The following is a 20777-nucleotide window of genomic DNA, read 5'->3' on the forward strand; positions in this document are numbered from 1 at the left end:
GAGGCTTTGAATCACCCTGGAGAGAACTGCCTAACAGCCAGGATCACCGGCACTGGATGATTAGATGAGGGAGAAATACAATTCTATTGCTTGAAGCCACTAAGGTTTGAGGTTTGCCTCTGCTGCTGGTGTTTTGCTAACTAATACAACGCTAGGGTTGGGGAAGGCAAAGGATGCTACAGAGCACCCAGCAGAGGCCCGGCCAGGACCACTTCCCCCGAGAGATTGATTTCTGGGCTGTAACCTGAAATGTAAGCAGGTGGAGGCCAATCAATGGATGAAAGTCTAATGACAGTTTTCCAAGAGGAAGGAATAGCACATGCCTGGGCCTGGATGAAGGAAGAGACTGTGAGAAGCTCAAGGAACTGAAGAATGTGGCCAACTGCAGAGCAGCAGGGGTGAGGCATGGGGAGAGGGCTGGGGAGCGGCAGAAGGGCCAAGGGTCCAATAAGCATACTCAGACCTGTGGCTTCCTCCTGAGGGGCATGGCTATCCAGTAGGGAGGTGACACGGTAAGACTTATGCTTTAGAATGATCATGGTGCCTGGAGCATGGAGAGTAAATTGAAGTATTCTTGGAAGAACAAGTTTCATTACTTCCTCCTCCTGCTGGAAGTGTACAAGGACAGTGCCACTGGAAAGATATGAGTGGCCAACTGCAGGAGCCTGGGGATTGGGGGACCCCAGATCCCATGAGGGCCTCAAGAGGTTTGGAGAAGCAGGTGTTGGGTTGCTGGAGGGCAGCATTGGTGGTCTTTATTTACAACATGTCAGAGTGCCAGATGAATACCCAGGGCCTGTAGAAGCAGTGGGAGATGAGGACCTCTGGACCTCACTGATGGCCAAGGGGCACCAGCCGACTGAGCTTATGGGGCACCCACTGCGATCCTCAGCATACCAAGGCTACTTCCTCTGCCTGTTACCTGTGGACCCAGGTACCCTTCCAGGCAACTACGAGGATCTGAATGCTCTTGCTGTTGTAAGAGGACTCTCCCCACCTTGAAGAAGCATAAGACCCAACTACCACCATTCTGCCTCCAATCCCTTGCAACACATCACACGTGCCCATGCACCCTTCCTTCCTCCTGGTGGCTTCTGCTGGGCCTGATAGGTTCTCTTTTTAAAGCTCCCAAACACAAAAAGAAAGATTGAAGCTCTTTCCCAGAACTTGATGCCCTCTACAAATGCCTTTGTGTCCCCTTTCACTAAAGCATGGGAAAGAACGTGGACACACACATTCAACTTTCATAGGGCTTGGCTGAGAAGAAACAGTGTCTGTGGGCAATTGCTTGCCCATCCGTTCTTCCAGATGCTCTTAATCTAGGCCTTGGTTGAACCAGCAAAGCACAGAGAACCTGAAATACCTCCCTTTGATCCCTGTAGGGAGTTTTTGCTGAATTCTGGCTGGGATATGATGTTGCAGCCAGATACAAGTGATAAGGCACAGCCCTGAGGAAATTTGTCATTTCTTCCGGGAGGATGTTGCTAAGAATTCTGCTGGCTGAATTCCACAGGGGTCCTCTTTGTGCAGAAGCATGGAAAGAAATTTCTCTCTGGTCTACGTTCCAGGGATTATTGAACTGCTTCTGACCAACTGACGTGTGACTCATGAGACTGATCGTTTCCCTCCTTTTTGAGCTGGTTGCTAGGAAGCCAGGACCAAATTTGGGGTGCCCCTCCTGGCCAAGGCTCAGAGCCTCATGGAGCACATTCTGTACTCCCATTTTCTTGTTTTTCCCACCTTTATCTTCCTTTGCCTTAATTTCCTCACTTGGCTAATCTTTGCTTCATCTTGTCATAGTGTGTGTATATTGGCAACCCCCCTTAAATCCTATTTGGAACAAAGTAGGAGGGGAAATAAATAAATAATAGAACGATTAGCTATCTTTTGCCATCATTATTGTAGAGCAGCTACTATTAACCAAAATATAACACTCTCAAGTGGAACATGGCTCCTGCTAATTAGGATAGAAAGCGAGGAGGAGAATAATGATGAGTGGCCTAGGTTAGCAAAGACAGAAAGGAGCTTTCGGAGTATTTTCTAATTCTGTTCAATGCAGAGTTTTGGCAAATAGAGTAGAAACAGATGCTTGTATATCAGGACTTGGTGAAAGATAGATGATTGTTACAACCAAACTAGTTGAGTGTCTAGCATCGGTAACCTCCAGGATCACTGCATGAACAGACAAATAGTTTTTTTATTCTGAGTCAAATTCTTGTCTCACTACAAAGCAATATGCAAAGTAACAACTTTGCTGTATTTTTACATTCTTTGTTTAGGAATTCTTTCATGGGAATGAACATATATATATATATATATATATATACACACACACACACACACATATATATCCACACATATATATATACACATGAAATATATTATTATATATATTTATTATATATAGTCATATATATTCACACATAAGAACAAGATAGTCATGCATTAGTGCAAAAATAGTTTTTTTGGCATACACAGTCTTCTTTGGAAACTAGGAACTTTGCTATTCACCTAAAACAGGTTTTACACATAATCCATAATCCTAATCTTTTCTTTTCCTAACCAAATAGAGCATCACAAACAAAGTCATCTTCTAGCCTATCCACCCTAACCCTCAAAGCCACCTATCAGGCACTCAGCTGAACACCTGCTAAATTTTAGTCACAAGCTTAGTTCTTCCAATGCCACACGGAATTCTTACAAAATCAGTACTATTCCATTATTATCCCTGTCATTCTGCATACACTTCTCAACAGATCAATGTGCCTAGCTAGAGGAGAATAGAAAAGATTCATCTTTACAATTTTCCCAGAAAATGTGCTTTTCCAGCTTTCTCTCCTTCCTCCAGAAAGAAGGCTGTTTGAGGCTGCATGGAGGGATATTGACAAGAAAAGAATATAATTCCATAGTTTTCATGCATAGTCTTCCAGGAAATGCCAACCTCTGCCACAATCCTTCTGGAGAAGTCGGGATGCATATTAGTTTCCCACTGCTACTACCACAAACTACCATAGATTAAGTGGCTTAAACCAACACAGGCTTATTATCTGATAGTGCTAGAAGTCAGAAGTCTGACATTGGAGTCTCACTGGGCTAAATCAAGGTGTCAGAAGGGCTGATTCCCTCTGGAGACTGTAGGGGAGAATCAACTTCCTTGCATTTTGCCAGCTACTAGAGCCTACCCACATTCCTTGGCTTATGGCCCCCTTCCTCCATCTTCAAAACCAGCTATATCAGCCTAAGTCTCCTTTAGTCATCTGTCTGGTTCTGACCTCCCTCTCCACTTTAAATGATTCTTGTGATTATATTTGGCCCATCTAAGAAATCCAGGATGATTTCTTTATCTTAAAGTCAGCTGATGATGTTCTGTGTGCAACTCGAAGTCCTCCTTGCCCTGTAATACACACAACATATTCACAGTATTCACAGCTTCCACAGACTGGGGCATGGCATTTTCGGAGGGGAGGGGCAGTCAGCATTCTGTCCACCATAGCACATGAGTTCTCTAAAAGGAAGTCCAAGTATAGCCTCCCTGAAGGTATTTAAGAAGTTCATATTTCTGAAGTTATCAAAATATGTAAATTATCAGTAATTATTTTTGGTTTCTGTGGCATAGCCAAATTGAGAAGCATTGGGGTGCCTGGATAGCTCAGTCAATTAAGCATCTGACTCTTGGTTCCAGCTCAGGTCATGATCTCAGAATCCTGAGATCAAGCCTCACATTGGACTCTGTGCTCAGTGAGGTGTTTGCTTGAGATTCTTTCTCTGACCCTCCCCTCCACTCACACACATACTTGCATGAGCTCTCTCTCTTAAATAAATAAATAAATAAATAAATAAATAAATAAATAAATAAATATTAAAAAAAAAAAGAATCGAGAAGCATTTCCCACATTTATTTCATTACTATCACAATAAAGAAAATCTCACTGGGGATGTTTATTTGTTTTTCCAGTTCACTAATAAAAGGAGAGACAAAAGTTCTCTTGGATTTTCTAATGACCTGAGGGAGGCCAACGGACAAGTATCCTTTCCATCAATGTCTGGAACCCTAAGCCTAACCCTAACCCTAACCCTAACCCTAACTCTAACCCTAACCCTAACCCTAACCCTACTTTCAGGTTCGTAGCAGGATATCTTACTACCTGAAGATGAACATGGCCAAGTGACCCGCAATCTTTCTATGAACCTGGAAGTGGCACATATCTCCTCTGCTGCATTTCATTGCTAACAGCATTCAACATCATTGCTCCACTTCCCAGACCTCCCTTGTTTTCTTTCTCTTGTTAATTTCTTTTATTACAGGGGTCTCAGCCAAGAACTCAGAAGGGTAAGGGGAGAATTATTCCTATAGTTGCCATAACATAATATTGCCTACCTTAATTAGTAATGGCCCATCCAGGAGCTAAAAGTATCCTCCTCAATATCACCACCAAAAGAAGGGAAATAATAATATCATTTAAGGATGTTACTGGCATAACACTCAAGTTGGAGTTTATCTGACACACATCCTAACCTGTCAAGTTCTACTTTTGAAATATTTATGAAAGTCCACCACAATACGGTAAGGAATAAATATTAATCTATATATTCTTATATTAATAAAAAATGAGTTTCAGAATTCCCATTATATAACAAAATAGTTTGCTTTGTTAACAATATTGATTATGAACTTAATCATAATTGATACTCCTTACTTACTAATGATGCACTAAAAATTCAGGGGGAAAATGTTTTCGCTGACAGGCTTAATGCCAAATGCTGACAAATGTTCAGCAACCAGGGGATTTCAAAGCACTGATGATAGTCTAGATAGGGATCTAGAAACCAATTCCATATTAAAGCGGGGTTCAGTTTCTGTTTTCTTTACTGCATTTCTAACAACCATTAGAATAGCTGGTGCTTTGGGCACAAGTGGGGTATACAGTAGGAATCTAATAAACACTTGTTGAATGATAGGCTAATCTTCATGGCACTTGATATTCAGAACAAGTCTGTTATTGCATTTTTTTTACTCCCAAAAAGGAAAAATCTATCCTTGTTCCATGCCTCCAGCACTGGCCATGAGAGCATCAAAATACAAATACTAACCCATTAGTTTATCCCATTGCAACCCAAACTTCTCCTCAAATCCACAGGCCTCCTCCTGTTGGCTTAGGCTTAAATGACTGGACCAATCATATGAAATATTAATTCCGCAGGCGAATGAGGCATTACTAATCATTGACTAGTATGAACAGTGAGCCATTAATTATTTATCAAACTCAAGAATAAGAGACAATTTAGATCAAAAGTCCTGTTGCATGGAATTTAATAAAAACTTCTCTAATTTTCAAAACAGAAGAGAATGAAATGTCATACATGATCTTCATTGCCTGAGGAATTGAGGTGTCCTGGAAACCACAAACTGGGGTGTGCTCTTCAAGCCTTAGACTTCCAGGGCACCTTAGGGGGCAAGGATTAAGAGAGGAATCAGCAGCTATTGCAGAAGGCACAGACAGGATACTCAGTGCACTGGTATCCAGGAGCTAAAGATCTGCCGGGCCATGGATCTCCCATCTGCCACCCAGATCTGCTGGGCCACATCTACACCTGCAGCAGGTCTCAAGTTCATGAATAGGCAGGCCATGCACATTCACACAGAGGTCAATCAGAGGTATAGGCCGGAGCTAAGACTAAAGTGACTACGCCCTAGGGTGGGGACACATGGGGACAGGGACAGGCCTTGGTGGTCGGTAAAGAAATAAGAATCTAAAAATGGAACTCTTCTTTTGAATATCATCTCTCTTCATTTCATGTGTTTATTTCATATTGTTCCTGTTCATGTCTTTTCCCTATCATCTAAAGTCTTAGAGACGGGAATGGTTGCACCCCTGGCCTCCCCACCTCTGTTTCTGTCCCTATCAAAGGAAACTGAGAGGGCATAGCAAAAGGGGGACAGCTGGGATTCTGAATCCTCAGTGGTGAGCAGTCTAGGAGATTGCCAGTTGTAAATTCTAGGACAAAGTCAACAGTGTTAGAAGAAAAGAACAAAACACATTCCATAGCTCCCAAGTGCCATTTACCTTGACCATTTGTGCAGCTACACCCCAGAAGGCTCTTAAGCCTAGGTGGATGACAGTCTGGTAAGGCCAAAGAAAAGACCCAGAGACAGTGATGGAGACACAGGTCTGTTGAGGGAACTTACTCCTGTACAGGGAATCCAGGAGCAGCTGAATGGACAAAGCATCCGTTGCTGGGATGTAAGTGCAGCAAGTTTTTATTATCATAGCAACTAGCCTAGCAACTATCTGTAGCCTTTCCCCTCCTTGCACAGCCAGCATTCCAAGGAGAGCAAGGTCTGCCATCCGGACACTGTTACAAAGGAGACACTCCACCTCCCCAGAGCCCCTGACCTTGAACAGTGAACAGCACGTTCCTCTGCACATTCTGCTTGATGGGAATATAGTGGGAGGACAGGATCTTGACATTCTCAAGATAGTCATTAACAGGAACATCCAGGCTGTGCTTGCACAAACTAGCAATCCAGTGTGTACCGTACACCACGCTGCTAGAGATGGGTCTAAAGTATTTTTATGCCCGTCATTGGTATGTGGCATGAGGGTCAGATTTATTTCCCCTTTCATACTAAATGAACCTACATTGTAAAACTACTCAGCAGTAGTGAATAGACGGGGAAGATCTCCAAAAATGATGCCGGGCCACAGATCTCCCATCTGCCACAATGCTGGGACATGGTGATGAATTTTCATGGGGCGGAAAAGAACAACTATCCTATACCCAGAGAGAACAGCAGTGATCGAAGGTCAGTGAGAAATCTGTTTCAAAGCAAGACAAGTTTTGGACACATTCACACTTGCTGATAAGATACTGCCTAAACATGAACTGTTTCACAATTAACTTTACTTCATGTAATGCTACTCGTACATTGTATTTAATGATAGAGTTAGTTGTTAAGCTTTACCAACGTTGTATTGAAACACTGGTTTGAAAAGTAAATGTCTTTGCCCCAAATTAACTGTATTTATTAAAAAAAAAAAAACTGTATTTATTTACATTGTGCCCAAAATAATTTGGCTATTTTTTTTATTTTAATTTTTTTTAGTGAACTAACTGCTTTGGCGGCTGAACTGCCTCAACTGGCTAGAGATGTTGTCAGTATTTGATAAATTTTGGAAGTTTGACTGGTTTCCTACTCTGTATCAGTTGACTGTAAGAAGCTCCCAGGAGCTCCCATATTTAAAGGGATTCTGAGATCACGCTCAGCTAAGTGAGAAGACAGTTATTAAATGTTTAGTGATGCCCATCATGGATGTGTGGCAGGGGGGCGAGGATGCAGGGGTGTGGGGTAAGGAGTAGGTGGGAGTAGGATTTGAGTGGGCGAGAACCAGCACCTGTTAGGCATTGAACCAATGATAGTGCATCTGATGTTTACAACACTGGAGAAACGTACTGGATAATTGTTACACTTAAGGGAATCCCTGGTCCTTTGTTGAAGACAAATTGTTTCAAAAGTACAAATGTACTATTTACATTTCTTCACTGAAGGGCAATTTCTTTCCAAGTACATAGTCTTCTCCATTATTAAATGAAATTATTAAATAAATCCTACCAGAAACACAACAGCCTCCTTCCTATGATACAGAATAGCCATGTATAAATGCTGCCTGGCTTTCCTAACTTCTACAGCTGAATTGGCTGCTTGTGTGATTTGACCTTTTTTTCCTACATGCTGGTGAAGTTGAAGCATTAGGGAACCAGGAAAATCATAAAAACTGCAAGTCAGAGTTACTCCGTTTTGGGAGGGCAATGCATTAAAAAAAGCATCTCTTGTAATTATGAAGCTATTATAAAACATTTTAAGAAGGTGGAAGTGCATTAATTCTACCCAAGAGAGCAGACACAAGAACATGGCCTAATGTCATCTCTCAGAATAAATTTAATGTGTCAAAAGTTGTTTCATTTAAAAATAATAAAAATGTTCAAAATCCTATAAGACATTTTAAAATTAGAAGTCTATGCTGAGGAAAGGAACAGATACTTTTGGGGGCCTTAATGACTAATACAAATTATCAGATAAGTAATTGGGCCGTGGTAAGAGACAAGCCAAAATGAACAAAAGATTCTTCTTCATACAGACATAGAACATAAGCTGTGATGGCTTAGCATAAAATCTTAGGTAATTTTGTCTACTTCCAATTCCATCTATCAAATTGCTTTCGAATGCTATAAGGTGGGAAGCATAAATAAAGAAAACATAGGCTTAGAAAAATGGGGATTTGATCCTGAATCTTTCTAAAATATTAATAGCAGCAGTGGCTTCCATTTAAGAACCCTGACCATGTCCCAGGCACTGAGCTAGGCATTTTTTAATATATTACGACATATAACACTCAAAATAATCCTTTAAGGCAAGGATTATTATTATCCTCTAATGATAGATGAGGAAATCTCCTTTCCTTCAGAGACTCACCCCCAAATCCCACGATCGTAGTGAAAATAGTCTGTTAATATCCAAGAACAGAATTACATAGGCCTAGGCTGTCTGTCCAGTGGGCTTTATGGTGTCCATGAGAAAGGAAACAGAGAGCTGCAGATTTTGCTCAGTCCTCAACTGGATCTTTCTGGGCTCCTGCTGGAACTCAGAGAACAACTCTATCCGAGCAAAATCTCTTCTTGACACATCCAGACACATGACTTATTCTCTCACTCTCATCTTCTTGGAGACTGATAAATATCGTTGCAAAATTCAAACTTTCCTATCAAAAACTATCAATAGTTTAGCATCTAGACTGTGTTTCAATGTATACTCATGCACACACTTTTTGTTTTTACAACACTGGAATCGCATGAAACATGATCTGCGACACGCTGTTTTTGCTTGATCAGTGTGCTTATCTTTCCACATCAGTATACATAACTCTTCCTTATTCTTTTTAAAGACTGCCTAGAATTTCACTGAATAAATGTCTTGTATCTATTTAAACATTTCCCCACTGTGCCACATTTTGTGTATCATTTTTTGCTGTTACAGTTTTTTGCTTTTGTAAATATGCTGCCATAAACAACCTTGTAGGAGTATTTCTGGAGTAGAGATACCCAGAAGTACTACTGCTGGGTCGAAGAATTAGGAATGCAGATTTTTATTTTATTTTATTTTTTTAATTTTTTTATTTTTATTTATTTATGATAGTCACAGAGAGAGAGAGAGAGAAGCAGAGACATAGGCAGAGGGAGAAGCAGGCTCCATGCACTGGGAGCCCGACGTGGGACTCGATCCCGGGTCTCCAGGATCATGCCCTGGGCCAAAGGCAGGCGCCAAACCGCTGCGCCACCCAGGGATCCCAGGAATGCAGATTTTTGATAGATACTGCCCAATAGCCCTCAAACTGACTTTCACAACCAATGTCTTCTGCTCTGCAGGTGCTCCTCTCTTGCTTTGGGGCATGATGTTTAGACTATGTCTCCCTACCTTCTGCCCCTCTAATCTGTCTTCTTCACCTTTGCCTCCTCCTTTTGGTTCTTCTTCCCTCTCTCCTTGTCTGTTCTCCACTTCAGACTACTTTTATCCCACCACTGTTTTAACACCTGCTTACCTAACTATAACATGACATAAAGGCATATTTAAAATTTTAACTTACTTTCAATGAAGTTTTCTATTTTCACCTGTTGAATAAATAATCCAGTAGTTTTATCTTTCTTTTGTCCTTCTTTCTCTCTCTCTAAAAAAAAAAAAAAAAAGAAAGAAAGAAAAGAAAAGAGAAAAGAAAAGAAAAGAAAAGAAAACACAATATTAAGTTATTTTTGTGTGACCTTTGATTTCAATGACCCAAAGCAGGAAACAATGCTCCACCTTCACCCCAGTTACACAACTCTAAAGTACAAAATGTCAAAATACATCCACATAGAAACTTTTAAATTCAGTTCCTGATCACAAATTATTTTTGATACATGATGCCGAAACATCCAGTTATTTAAATTTTTCAGATTTAAAAAAAAATTTATTTGAGAGAGAGAGAGCATGAGCAGGGTGAGGGCAGCGGGAGAGGCATACTGCCAGTCTGATGTGGAGCTCGATCCTGGGACTCTGGGATCATGACCTGAGTCTGGCTTAGCCAACTGAGCCACCCAGGCACCCTAAATTTTTCAGGTTTTATTTTTTTTTAATTTTTATTTATTTATGATAGTCACAGAGAGAGAGAGAGAGAGAGGCAGAGACTCAGGCAGAGGGAGAAGCAGGCTCCATGCACTGGGAGCCCGATGTGGGATTCGATCCCGGGTCTCCAGGATCGCGCCCTGGGCCAAAGGCAGGCGCCAAACCACTGCGCCACCCAAGGATCCCATTTTTCAGGTTTTAGATATGCAATGTCAGTAGTCAGAACAAGATATAAAGCTATCATGATCACAGAAGTGCTTGCAAGATTTATTTTTTTCCCCGACAAATATTTTGAATAGCAGAATAATGATCAAGGAGCATCTGCTTGACTTTCATTTCTGCATAACTGGTGTCTCCAAGGACAGGGCTCCACCTTGTATCATACACTTATGTCTCTTTAGGAGTCAGTAAACTGCCCTGGGCAAACACACAGAGGGCAGTTCAAGAACTTGAAACACCATGGAAACAAATCTTGCAGACTTTTATCCAGAAGAAAAAAAAACAACAACTTGATTTTCTGTTTCTAAGGTAAACACTGTAGAAAGGAATGCAAAATGGCTTTGTTTTTCTTTTAATTTAAATTCAATTAGAAAAATAGCTAACTTTGATGGAAAAACAGAAAAAACATCTATATGTCATGCAAAGCAAACAGCAAAGTTAAAAGACAATACCTAATAAATAGAAAAGTTGAAATTTCCTTGAACTACATAGAGCATAAGAGATGAGGAAATTACATATACATGTATGTTAGGGGAGGGAGGCTGTTTACACTTACTAAAAAAATTCTACAAAGATATCCAAATGCTAATATTGGTTATTTCTGGGGGTTGGGATTATAGGTAGTTTTCTTATCATTCTGCTCATCTGAACTTCTAATTTTTCTCCAGGGATCACAGATAGCTTATTTTTTAAAAAAATCATTAAAAGTTAAAAACATAAGTATTTGTAAAAGACTCAAGATATTTGAAATTCTTGGCAAAATATATCTAAAACTTTGTCGAACTCCAAATACTTGACACTTGACCTGATCAATTTTGCTAGACCCCCAAATTTCCACACTTTAGCAAGTAAAAAATGGTTCACAGAGTTGATAACTAGTACAATAAAATGGAAATTCCCAGAAATATTGATTAAAGATGGCCAGGCAATTTGGTTGTAGGTATTAAACAATTCAGTATTTGCCTATGATGGTTAATAAGAAATGGCATTTTCTATCACCGATTCGTTTCCAAAATATTTTAGGAGCTTAGAATAATGAATAATTTCAAAGTGATTCAAACCAATACGTACCCCAAGTGGAATTTCTTCACAAACAGTACTGGGTCTGTTATATAAGCTATAGCCGGTTTGGCTTGCCAAAGGACGAACATATTCAGGTGCCAAGGGATGTTTATAGTTTACACCTTAAATTTACTGCAACTTCAAGGCTATGCATTGCAGCATTATGTATAATAGCAAAAGCCTGGAAACAATCCAAATGATCACAACCAAGAAACTGGCCAAATAAACCATGGTGCATCTATCCCATGGAGGACTATGTTAGTGATGAAGGAATGGGCGCCGTGTCTCCTCCCATAGTATAATCATTAGGATATCTTGTTAAGAAGGACAAAAGGAGTAAGGGACAGATTTATAGTATGGTATCTTTGGGTGAGAAAGGAGGAGGGAAAAAAATAAAATATATATGTTTGCTTATATTTAAAAAAAATGACATAATTGAAGTGAAAATAAATAATTGAAATGGAATAATCAAAAAAAAATTTTTAATGATTACCTAAAGAGAGAAGAAGGAGACAAAGTAGAGTAAATGGGTGTGAGGATAGAAGGTAGATTTCTAGAACTACTTTATTGGGTAGTTTTGGGCTCAGGAACCATATGAATGTTTTGCATACTTCAGTGTTTTAGACAAAAACAAAAACATTTACTGGGTCTTTTTTTTTTTTTTTTTTTTTTTTCATTTACTGGGTCTTGATTGAAGTTTGCTTTAGCTAACAAAATCTTTCACTTTACGTAAGTTGGAATTTCATCAACGAAAATTAGAAATGATGAAACTGGGCAGCCCAGGTGGCTCAGCGGTTCAGCGCCACCTTCAGCCCAGGGCGTGATCCTGGTGACCCAGGATCGAGGCCCACATCGGACTCCCTGCATGGACTCTGCTTGTCCCTCTACCTATGTCTCTGCCTCTCTCTCTCTCTCTCTCTGTGTCTCTCATGAGTAAATAAATAAAATCTTAAAAAAGAGAAAAAAAGGAAATGATGAAACTTTCTGGTGTCATTATTCCTGAAACTGAACGTTTTGCCAATTTGATCTGGGAAGCCAAATTTTATGTTTCCATAAGTATTCGTTTCTCTCCTACCAGTGTTTCTGTAATACAGATTGAGAGTTTAGTGTCAGAAAAAAAGATAGGTGGGATTTGGGGGGTTGTTTTAAGTAAATGATGAAACTTTCTGGTGTCATTATTCCTGAAACTGAACGTTTTGCCAATTTGATCTGGGAAGCCAAATTTTATGTTTCCATAAGTATTCGTTTCTCTCCTACCAGTGTTTCTGTAATACAGATTGAGAGTTTAGTGTCAGAAAAAAAGATAGGTGGGATTTGGGGGGTAAGTTTAAAGTAAAAAACTTTACTCTTTAAGAATAGGTTTAGGCTCACAGCAAAACTGAGAAGAAAGTATAAAAGTCCCACATACCTTTGCCCTACATACAGATGCACAGCCTCCCTACCATCCACATCCCCAGCAGAGTGGTACAGTTGTTACAACTGATGAACCTGCACTGACATCATATTCACCCAAAACCCATAGTTCACATTATGGTTCACTCTTGGTGTTGTACATTCCATAGGTTTGGACAGATGTAGGACACATATCCATCATTATATCATAGAGAGAGTTTTCACTGTCCCCCCCAAAAAATCCTCTGTGGTCCACTGATTCATCCCCCTTTTCTCTACCCCATCCCCCAGCAACCACTGATCTTTCTATAGTTTGCCTTTTCCAGAATGTCATGTGGTTGGAATTATACAGTATGTAGTCTTTGCAGATTGGCTTCTTTCACTTAGTAATAGGCATTTAAGGTTCCTGCATGTCTTTTCAAGTGGTTTTTAATATACCAGTATCATCTATAAAGAAACAAACCTCTTATTCTTTCAGACCCCTGTTCTGATGTTTCAAAATAATCAAAGAAACTGATATTTAAATGAGTGTTTATTTTTTTAAATGAGTGTTTACTATATGCCAGGCACTCTAACTTTAAACATTACATTTATATTTTCTCACTAGATCTGTCCAATGATCTACAAGGTCAGTACTCTCATTGTTTTCATTTTACAGATGGAAAGCTAAAAATCATAGAGAAGTTATTCTCCTGCCCAAAGTCACATCCTTTTTCTTACAACTTTATTGAGCTATATTTCACATATAAAATTCTCTCCATTCAAGTGTACAATTCAATAATTTTTAGCTAAATTTACAAAGTGGTACAACCATCTTCATAGTATTCCAGAACATTTTCGTCCTCCCAATAAGATCCCTCCTGCCCATTTGTAGTTAATCCTTGTTTATATCCCGAACCACAGGCAACCACTAATCTACTTTCTGTTTCTGTATTTCTGAGCATTTCATATAAATGAAATCATACCATATGTGGTCTCCGGTGTCTGGCTTCTTTCACTTGGCATAATGTTTTTGAGGTTCACTCACAATTGGCATATGTCAGTAGTTCATTGGTTTTTATTGCTGAACAGTATTCCACTGTGTGCGTGTGTATGTTTATCCGTGTTTTTCATTTTTGGTTTTCTTTGTCTACCCACTTTCCAGCTGATGGATGTTTTGGTTGCTCCAGTTTAGGGCTATTATAAATAATGCAGTTATGAACATTTGTGCAAAAGTCTTTATGTGGACTTATGTTTTCATTTTCCTTTTCCTTTCTCTCTACCAAAGAGTGGAGTTGCATATTCTATAGTGGTTTTATGTTTATCTTTTTGAAACTGTCAAAATGTTTTCAAAGTGACTGTACTATTTTACATTTCCATCAGTAGTGTATGAGAGAGTTCCTGTTTCTCCACATCTTCATCAATATGTGTTACTGTCTGTCTTCTTTCTTACAGCTGTTCTAATGAGGGTGAAATGGGATCTCACTGTGGTTTTTATTTGCATTTCCCTAATGACTAATCATGTTGAGTATCCTTTCATATACTTCTTACCCATTCATTTGTTTTTTTTTTTTAAAGATTTATTTATTTATTCATGATAGACATAGAGAGAGAGAGGGAGAGGCAGAGACACAGGAGGGAGAAGCAGGCTCCATGCCAGGAGCCCGACGCGGGACCCGATCCCAGGATTCCAGGACCGCGCCCTGGGCCAAAGGCAGGCGCTAAACCGCTGAGCCACCCAGGGATCCCCTTAGCCATTCATTTGTGTGTGTGTGTGTGTGTGTGTGTGTGTGTAATGCCCACTTACATCTTTTGCCCTTTCTTTTTTGATTTGGTTATTTATCCTACAATTTAATTGAGCTTTTATGTTTATAAACTCTTAATACAAGTCCTTGATTGGATATGTGTTTTGCCAATATTCTCTCCCAGTCTAATTACTGTCTTTTGATTTTCATAATGGTATCTTTTGAAGGGCAAAAATTTTGAATTTTGATGAAATCGAAATTATCAATTTTTCCTTTTACTAATTATGCTTTCTTTGTATTGTACCTAAGAAATCTTTGTCTAATTCATAGTCTCAATGATCCTCTTGAATGTTTTTTTCTAAGAGTTTTATTGTTTTATCTCTTACATTTAAGTCTATGATAAATTTTAAGTTAATTTTTGTGTATGGTATGAGGTGAGAGTCTAAGCTTATCTCTTGCATATGGATATCTACTCATCCTAGCACCTTTTGTTAATATATTATCCATTCCTCAGTAAATTACCTTGGCATTTGTTTTTTAAAAAAATCAATTGACTATAGATACAAAGATTAATTTCTGGACTCTCAATTCTATTCCTTTGTTTTATATATTTATCCTTGTGATAATAGCACAGTATATTGATAACTGCAGCTAAATGGTAAGTTTTCAAATCGGGAAATGAAAATCCTCCAATTTCATCCTTATTCAAAATTGCTTTGGCTAGTCTAAGTATTTCCATATAAAGTTTAGGATCCCTTTGTCAATTTTGCCCCAAAAAGATATGCTGGGATTTTTACAAGAACTGCACTGTATCTACAGGTCAATTTAGAGATAACTGACATCTTAACAATAATGTGCCTTCCAATCCGTGGACATGAAATGCCTCTCCATTTACTTAAGTCTTCTTTAATTTTCTTCAGCAAAGTTTTGTTATTTTCGGCATACAACTCTTGAATTCCTTTTTAAAAATTTATTCAGGGGATCCCTGGGTGGCGCAGCGGTTTGGCGCCTGCCTTTGGCCCAGGGCGCGATCCTGAAGACCTGGGATCGAATCCCACATCGGGCTTCCGGTGCATGGAGCCTGCTTCTCCCTCTGCCTATGTCTCTGCCTCTCTCTCTTTCTCTCTCTGTGACTATCATAAATAAATAAAAATAAAAAAAAATAAAAAAATAAAAAATAAAAAAAAATAAAAATTTATTCCTAAGCATTTTACTATTTTTATACTATTGTGAATGGAATTATATTCTTAATTTCATTTTTGTATTACTCATTGCTTGTTTATATACACAAATACATTTGATTTCTGTATATTGATTTGTGTCCAGCAATCCTGCTATACTTGTCTATTAGTGCTAAGAGTGTGTGCATATGTGTGTGTGTGTGTGTGTGTGTGGTGTATGTACAGATTATTTAGAATATCCTAAATACAAGGTCATATCATTCATCAATAAAAACAATTTTGCTTTTTCCTTTCTAATCTGCATACCTTTTATTTCTTTCTCTTACCTGATTTCACTGGCTAGAACCTCCAATATAATGTTGAATAATAATATGATGTTGAATAGAAAAGATGACAACAGATATTATTGCTTTGGTCCTCATGTTAGGAGGAAAGCATTCTTTCACCATTAAATGTGTTTTTTCAATGTAGATTTTTCATAGATGCCCTTTGCCAGATTGAAGAAGTTCCCTTATATTCCAAGTTTGCTAGGAGTTGTTTTTTTTTTTTATCAAAAATGGGTATTGAATATTGGCGAAAGCTTTTTCTATGTCTACTAAGATGATCATGTGGTTTTTGGTGTATTACCTTAGTTGATTTTTAGGTGTTAAACCAACCTTGCATTCTTGGGATAAATCCTACTTGCTTATGGTGCATAATCTTTTTCGTATATTGTTGGATTTGGCTAATTTTTTGTTGAGGATTTTCACATCTGTATTTATGGGCAGTATTGGTTTTAGTTTTCCTTTCTTATTATGTCTTTTTCTAGCCATAACATCTGTGTGATATTGGTCTCATAGAGTGAGTTGCAAAGGTTTCATTGTCCTCTATTTTCTGGAAGAGTTTGTGCAATACTGGGATTATTTTTTCTGCAAATAGTAAAATTTAATAAAATTCACCAGTGAAACCATCTGGCCCAGGACTTTTTTTGTGCAAAGATTTTTAATTACTCATCAAATTTATTTCCTTATTGAAAGTCCATTTAGTTTTTAAACATTTCTTCTTCAGTCAATTAGTTTGTATCTATCTAGGAATTTGTCCATTTCATTCAAGTTATCAAATTTGTTTGTATAAAATTAGTCCTCAAAGTCACATGATTTTAAGGAGTGGATCTTAGATTTAAACAAAAGAGGTCTAAATCACACCCCTAAGCTCTACTGTTATGCATACTGCCTCCCATTCATTTATTATTCAGTATGCTGATGGAAAAACCAGGCATCAAATGGCAGGCATGACGATGGTCATTCAGTCTAGTTCTCAGAAGTCATAGCAATGACATGACCCATCTACCAGGGACATGATGTGCAAGATAAACTGGAACAAATACATTACAAGTGGATCCTCCTGGTTTCAAAATTCTTCCTAGATGTTTTCTGATGTGACTTCTTGACTACGCTCTGAGGTCAAAAATCATTAGGGTACATGCATCTGAATGGGTGTCATTGAGCAGGAGCAGACTGTAAACATAATATAATATGTTTACATATTATATGTAATATGTAATTACATATTACATATTACAAAATGCTCACAGAGCATTTTCTGTGATGGGGACTTTTCATGGGTAGTATATACTCCAATTTTTAGTAGTTTTGTGCATTCTTATTAGCCTAAATGGAAAACCATACTTGTTAATAAACAGAAAAATACAAATTCCAGTATTTTATGATTAAGACCCTAGAGATCATCTAAGCTAACTCTATTTTTTATATATAAAGAGAACAGACACAGTAAAAAGGAAATAGCTTTTGTGAAGGTCAATAAGGCACTTGATAGCAAAGTCTTCACTGAAATGTAGTCAGGTTGGTTGGGGGAACAGATATACAGAGGAGAAAAATAAAAGACAAGGTAAGTTGTTCAGGATGGCATGGTTACTGTCTTGGTGACTCACCATCTTTTAACTCTGGGATTATTTTTAAATAACTATAGAAATATTTAAGAATCTCAAATGTATAGCATTAATATTTTCAGGTTAAGAGGTCCATGAGTTTGGGGCCTTTTATGTATGTATAATGTTTAAGAGAATTTGGCCTAATGAAGCAAGAGGTCATCCTTGTGATTCTAATTTTAAATGTGTACTTGATTTAGGCTTGTGATTTTAAGTTCAAATCATAGTAAGGCTTGTGATTTAAAGTTCAAATCCATAGTATTATGGAACTGAATAATTTAATAGAACTGAAGGCTTACCATATTTAGAATTTTAATGTATTAGATTTATAAGTTATATAAGTATTCAAGAAGATTTTGTTAAGTCAGACAGTTACAGTACTTAAAAGGAAACTGAATAAATTAAATGTATAAAAGCAGTTTAAAAGGAGTTTGTAAATAGGACCAAACATTAATCAAAGGCCCTTTAAAAGTGACTTTCTGGGCTTATAAGCAAAATAATAAGATTTGTAATATAAATGTAAAAGCCTAAGAAATACAAGGTATTTTTAAAATTCTAACTTTGATATATCAAAGATTTTAAAAAATCAATGTTACTTATAAATAATCTCTTTTGCACACAAAAACTACCATTGAGGACCTTAAAAGTTACATTTACCAAGCAGGAGCAGTATATCTCTTGGTTTAGATAGGCTGTCATTTAACAGGCATGTATGAAGTGCCTACTGTATACCAGACACTATGCTGGGTGCCAAAGATTGAGGAGTTCACAACCTCCTAACGGTGGCACTCACACGAAAATTCTAAAGCCAATCTGTACAGCTATTGCCAGGCAACCCAAAGTAGTGAGTTGCTTAACATTCTCCATAAAATAAAGCCCTGCTACTCTGTCAGGGAACCATTTTGAAATAGTAGAACATGACAAATATAGGGATCTTTTGAGTTTCAAGAGTCTCCTTAAATTAGTCAAAAGATTTGTAAGAATGTATGGTAAGAAATGGCTTATCCTGTCCAACAGCACTTTCCCTCCCCTGCTCCAGGCTGGATCAAAATTCCCCAGGCCTGGAGCAAGCTGGAAAAGGGGTGAGGGGCAGGAAAAAAACTGATGCATCACTTGCAAAGGGGACCTGTATCTTGTCATTCTGGCCAAATTCCTGGTAAAGAGGAGGACAGGTCTCTCCTAGATAATTTAGAACATTTGAGAATGGAAGAGCAACGTGCTTGTCCCCAGGGAGCCTATAGGTCACAAGACCCAGAATTCCCCAGGACCTGTGTGGTGAAGTTTATCTGGACAGAGTGATCCTTACTAAGTGGCTTGGGAACAGCAACATGATCCCAGGTGGCCCTGAAGGGCACAGAAGTGGAATCTTCCTCGTCAAGTGTGGGGCTGGTGTATTGGCACTGTGCCGAGCATCCTCTATGCCTATTTCAACCCACCCTGACAATGGCCATAGAGGGAGGCAGTCTCAGGATCTGTACTGAATGCATGAAGAAATCAAGGCTTTGAATTAAATGAGGTGCTCAAGGACACACAGCTCGACAGTGGTTGGAACTAGGACTGGAATGCATCCCTCTAACTCATATGTTATGTTGCTCCCCATTAAATTATATATAAAACCTATCAGCTTTCTTGAGAGATGGATGAGGTGGAGACCTGCCTTCATCCCTTGTAGCATGCAGAGAATGGCAGCAAGCCAAAGGCAAGAACCTAAGCAGAGAAAAAGATAATTCAGGCCCTGACTCAGCATTGTTCTTGATGACAGTTAAGCTAATGGAAGCTACAAAACAAAGCCAAGAAAATTCTTTTTTCCTCCCTTTGCTGAATAGGATCTGGCTGCTTGGGGGTCATTGAAAGGCCCTGGTCCATATCATTATCATGAGCCCCACACTATCCTTGTGCCCTTGTCAGCATTCCATTTCTCAGTCTACCTACTTGTACAAGAAGAACCCCACAGAAGGGGAGTCAGGGATTTTTTTTTCAAGATGGAGATAAACTTTTGAGCATACTGTTAGGAGAAAGAATGATTACAAACAGCACACATAGTAGGATCCAATTTTGTCTACTGTATACATGTGAATGCATTTGCACAAGGAATAGGCTCTCTCCAGACAGTAGAATGAGAGGTAATTCTATTAGCTTCAGGGCCCCAGAGCTAAGTTAGGTAAGGTGCAAATCTTGGTGCCAGCTGGCTGGAATGTGAATCCTCACTCTGCCTCTTTTTGTCTGTGGGACATTGAGTTAAATGACTGAAACTCTTGGCGTCTCAGGTTTTTCATCTGTGAAATAAAGGTACTAGCAAAACTTCTCTCATAGAGCTGTAATGAGGATTATGTCAATTGTCCCTGAACTGTGCTTAGCATATTCGGCACATGCAAGCACCCGGTTATTAGGAAGAATCTTTCCCCCTTCTTGTGAGAAGCCAAATCCAGATTCCTGGCTTCATACCTACTTTACTGACCACCTGATCCAACCGCCTTCTACAGCTATGGGGTCCCAGAATGGTGAAGCTCACTCCAGAGCCCAGAGCTCCAGCCACCATTCCAGTCTCCCTCCATCCTTTCAGAGACTTCTCCCCCAGAGCATCCTCTGTGCCAAAGTGCCTCAGAGTGTCTCTCTTGCCACTCGTCAGTGCCCTCAGGTTCTGTGAGCTTAGACAGGGAGAATCTGGCTGTAAAAAGCTGTGTCATGGGGAATCCAAACCAACCCCACTGGATACTCCTAATCTGAGGAATTCTGAATTCCGCCTAATTTAAGGCACTGACAATGCAGACTATAAAGAACTGCAGAAACTATTGCGTTAAGAACCATGTCACCAACATACAACCTAAAGAGAAATATTCTATCAGATTGAAATAGGAGACAGAATCTAGATAGAGCAAGAAAGAGACTTATCTCAACGTCAAGGTTTGTTTTCTACTTTGAGTCACAGAGGCGTAAGACAAGGAGAAACAGAACTCTGTGAGACCAGTTTCAGGGACCTTGCATAAAACATTCTTTGAACTTGTGCCTCAGCAAGGGAGGGAGGGTGAGAAAAAATGAGACAAGACTAAAGATGATTTGAAGTTCTTAGAACTCTACATCTGAGGGCTATGGAAGTAGACAGACTTTGCTTTAAA

The 20777-nt window shown here is 38.9% G+C and overlaps 1 protein-coding gene across 5 annotated transcripts in view; it reads right to left on the minus strand.

The window, feature by feature from the left end:
* Window positions 1-20777, minus strand: part of LOC112665931 (uncharacterized) — a 104994-nt gene that overhangs the window by 51670 nt on the left and 32547 nt on the right. For 2 of the 5 annotated variants that reach the window (XR_007404332.1, XR_007404331.1), the window contains exons 2-3: window positions 9642-9722; window positions 5295-5445 (exon numbers count right to left, since the gene is read on the minus strand). Coding sequence is in view for 2 of the 5 variants with exons in the window: in XM_025456221.3 (XP_025312006.1) it covers window positions 5422-5445; window positions 6066-6626 (585 nt within the window). In the remaining 3 variants the exon portion in view is untranslated. Of the gene's footprint in view, window positions 1-5294; window positions 5446-6065; window positions 8269-9641; window positions 9723-20777 lie in introns of those variants that run through there. The other 3 variants (XR_003140608.3, XM_025456221.3, XM_025456220.3) reach the window with 3 other exon arrangements.

Source organism: Canis lupus, chromosome 20 (genome assembly GCF_003254725.2).
Source record: "Canis lupus dingo isolate Sandy chromosome 20, ASM325472v2, whole genome shotgun sequence".
Classification (NCBI taxonomy): Eukaryota; Metazoa; Chordata; class Mammalia; order Carnivora; family Canidae; genus Canis; species Canis lupus.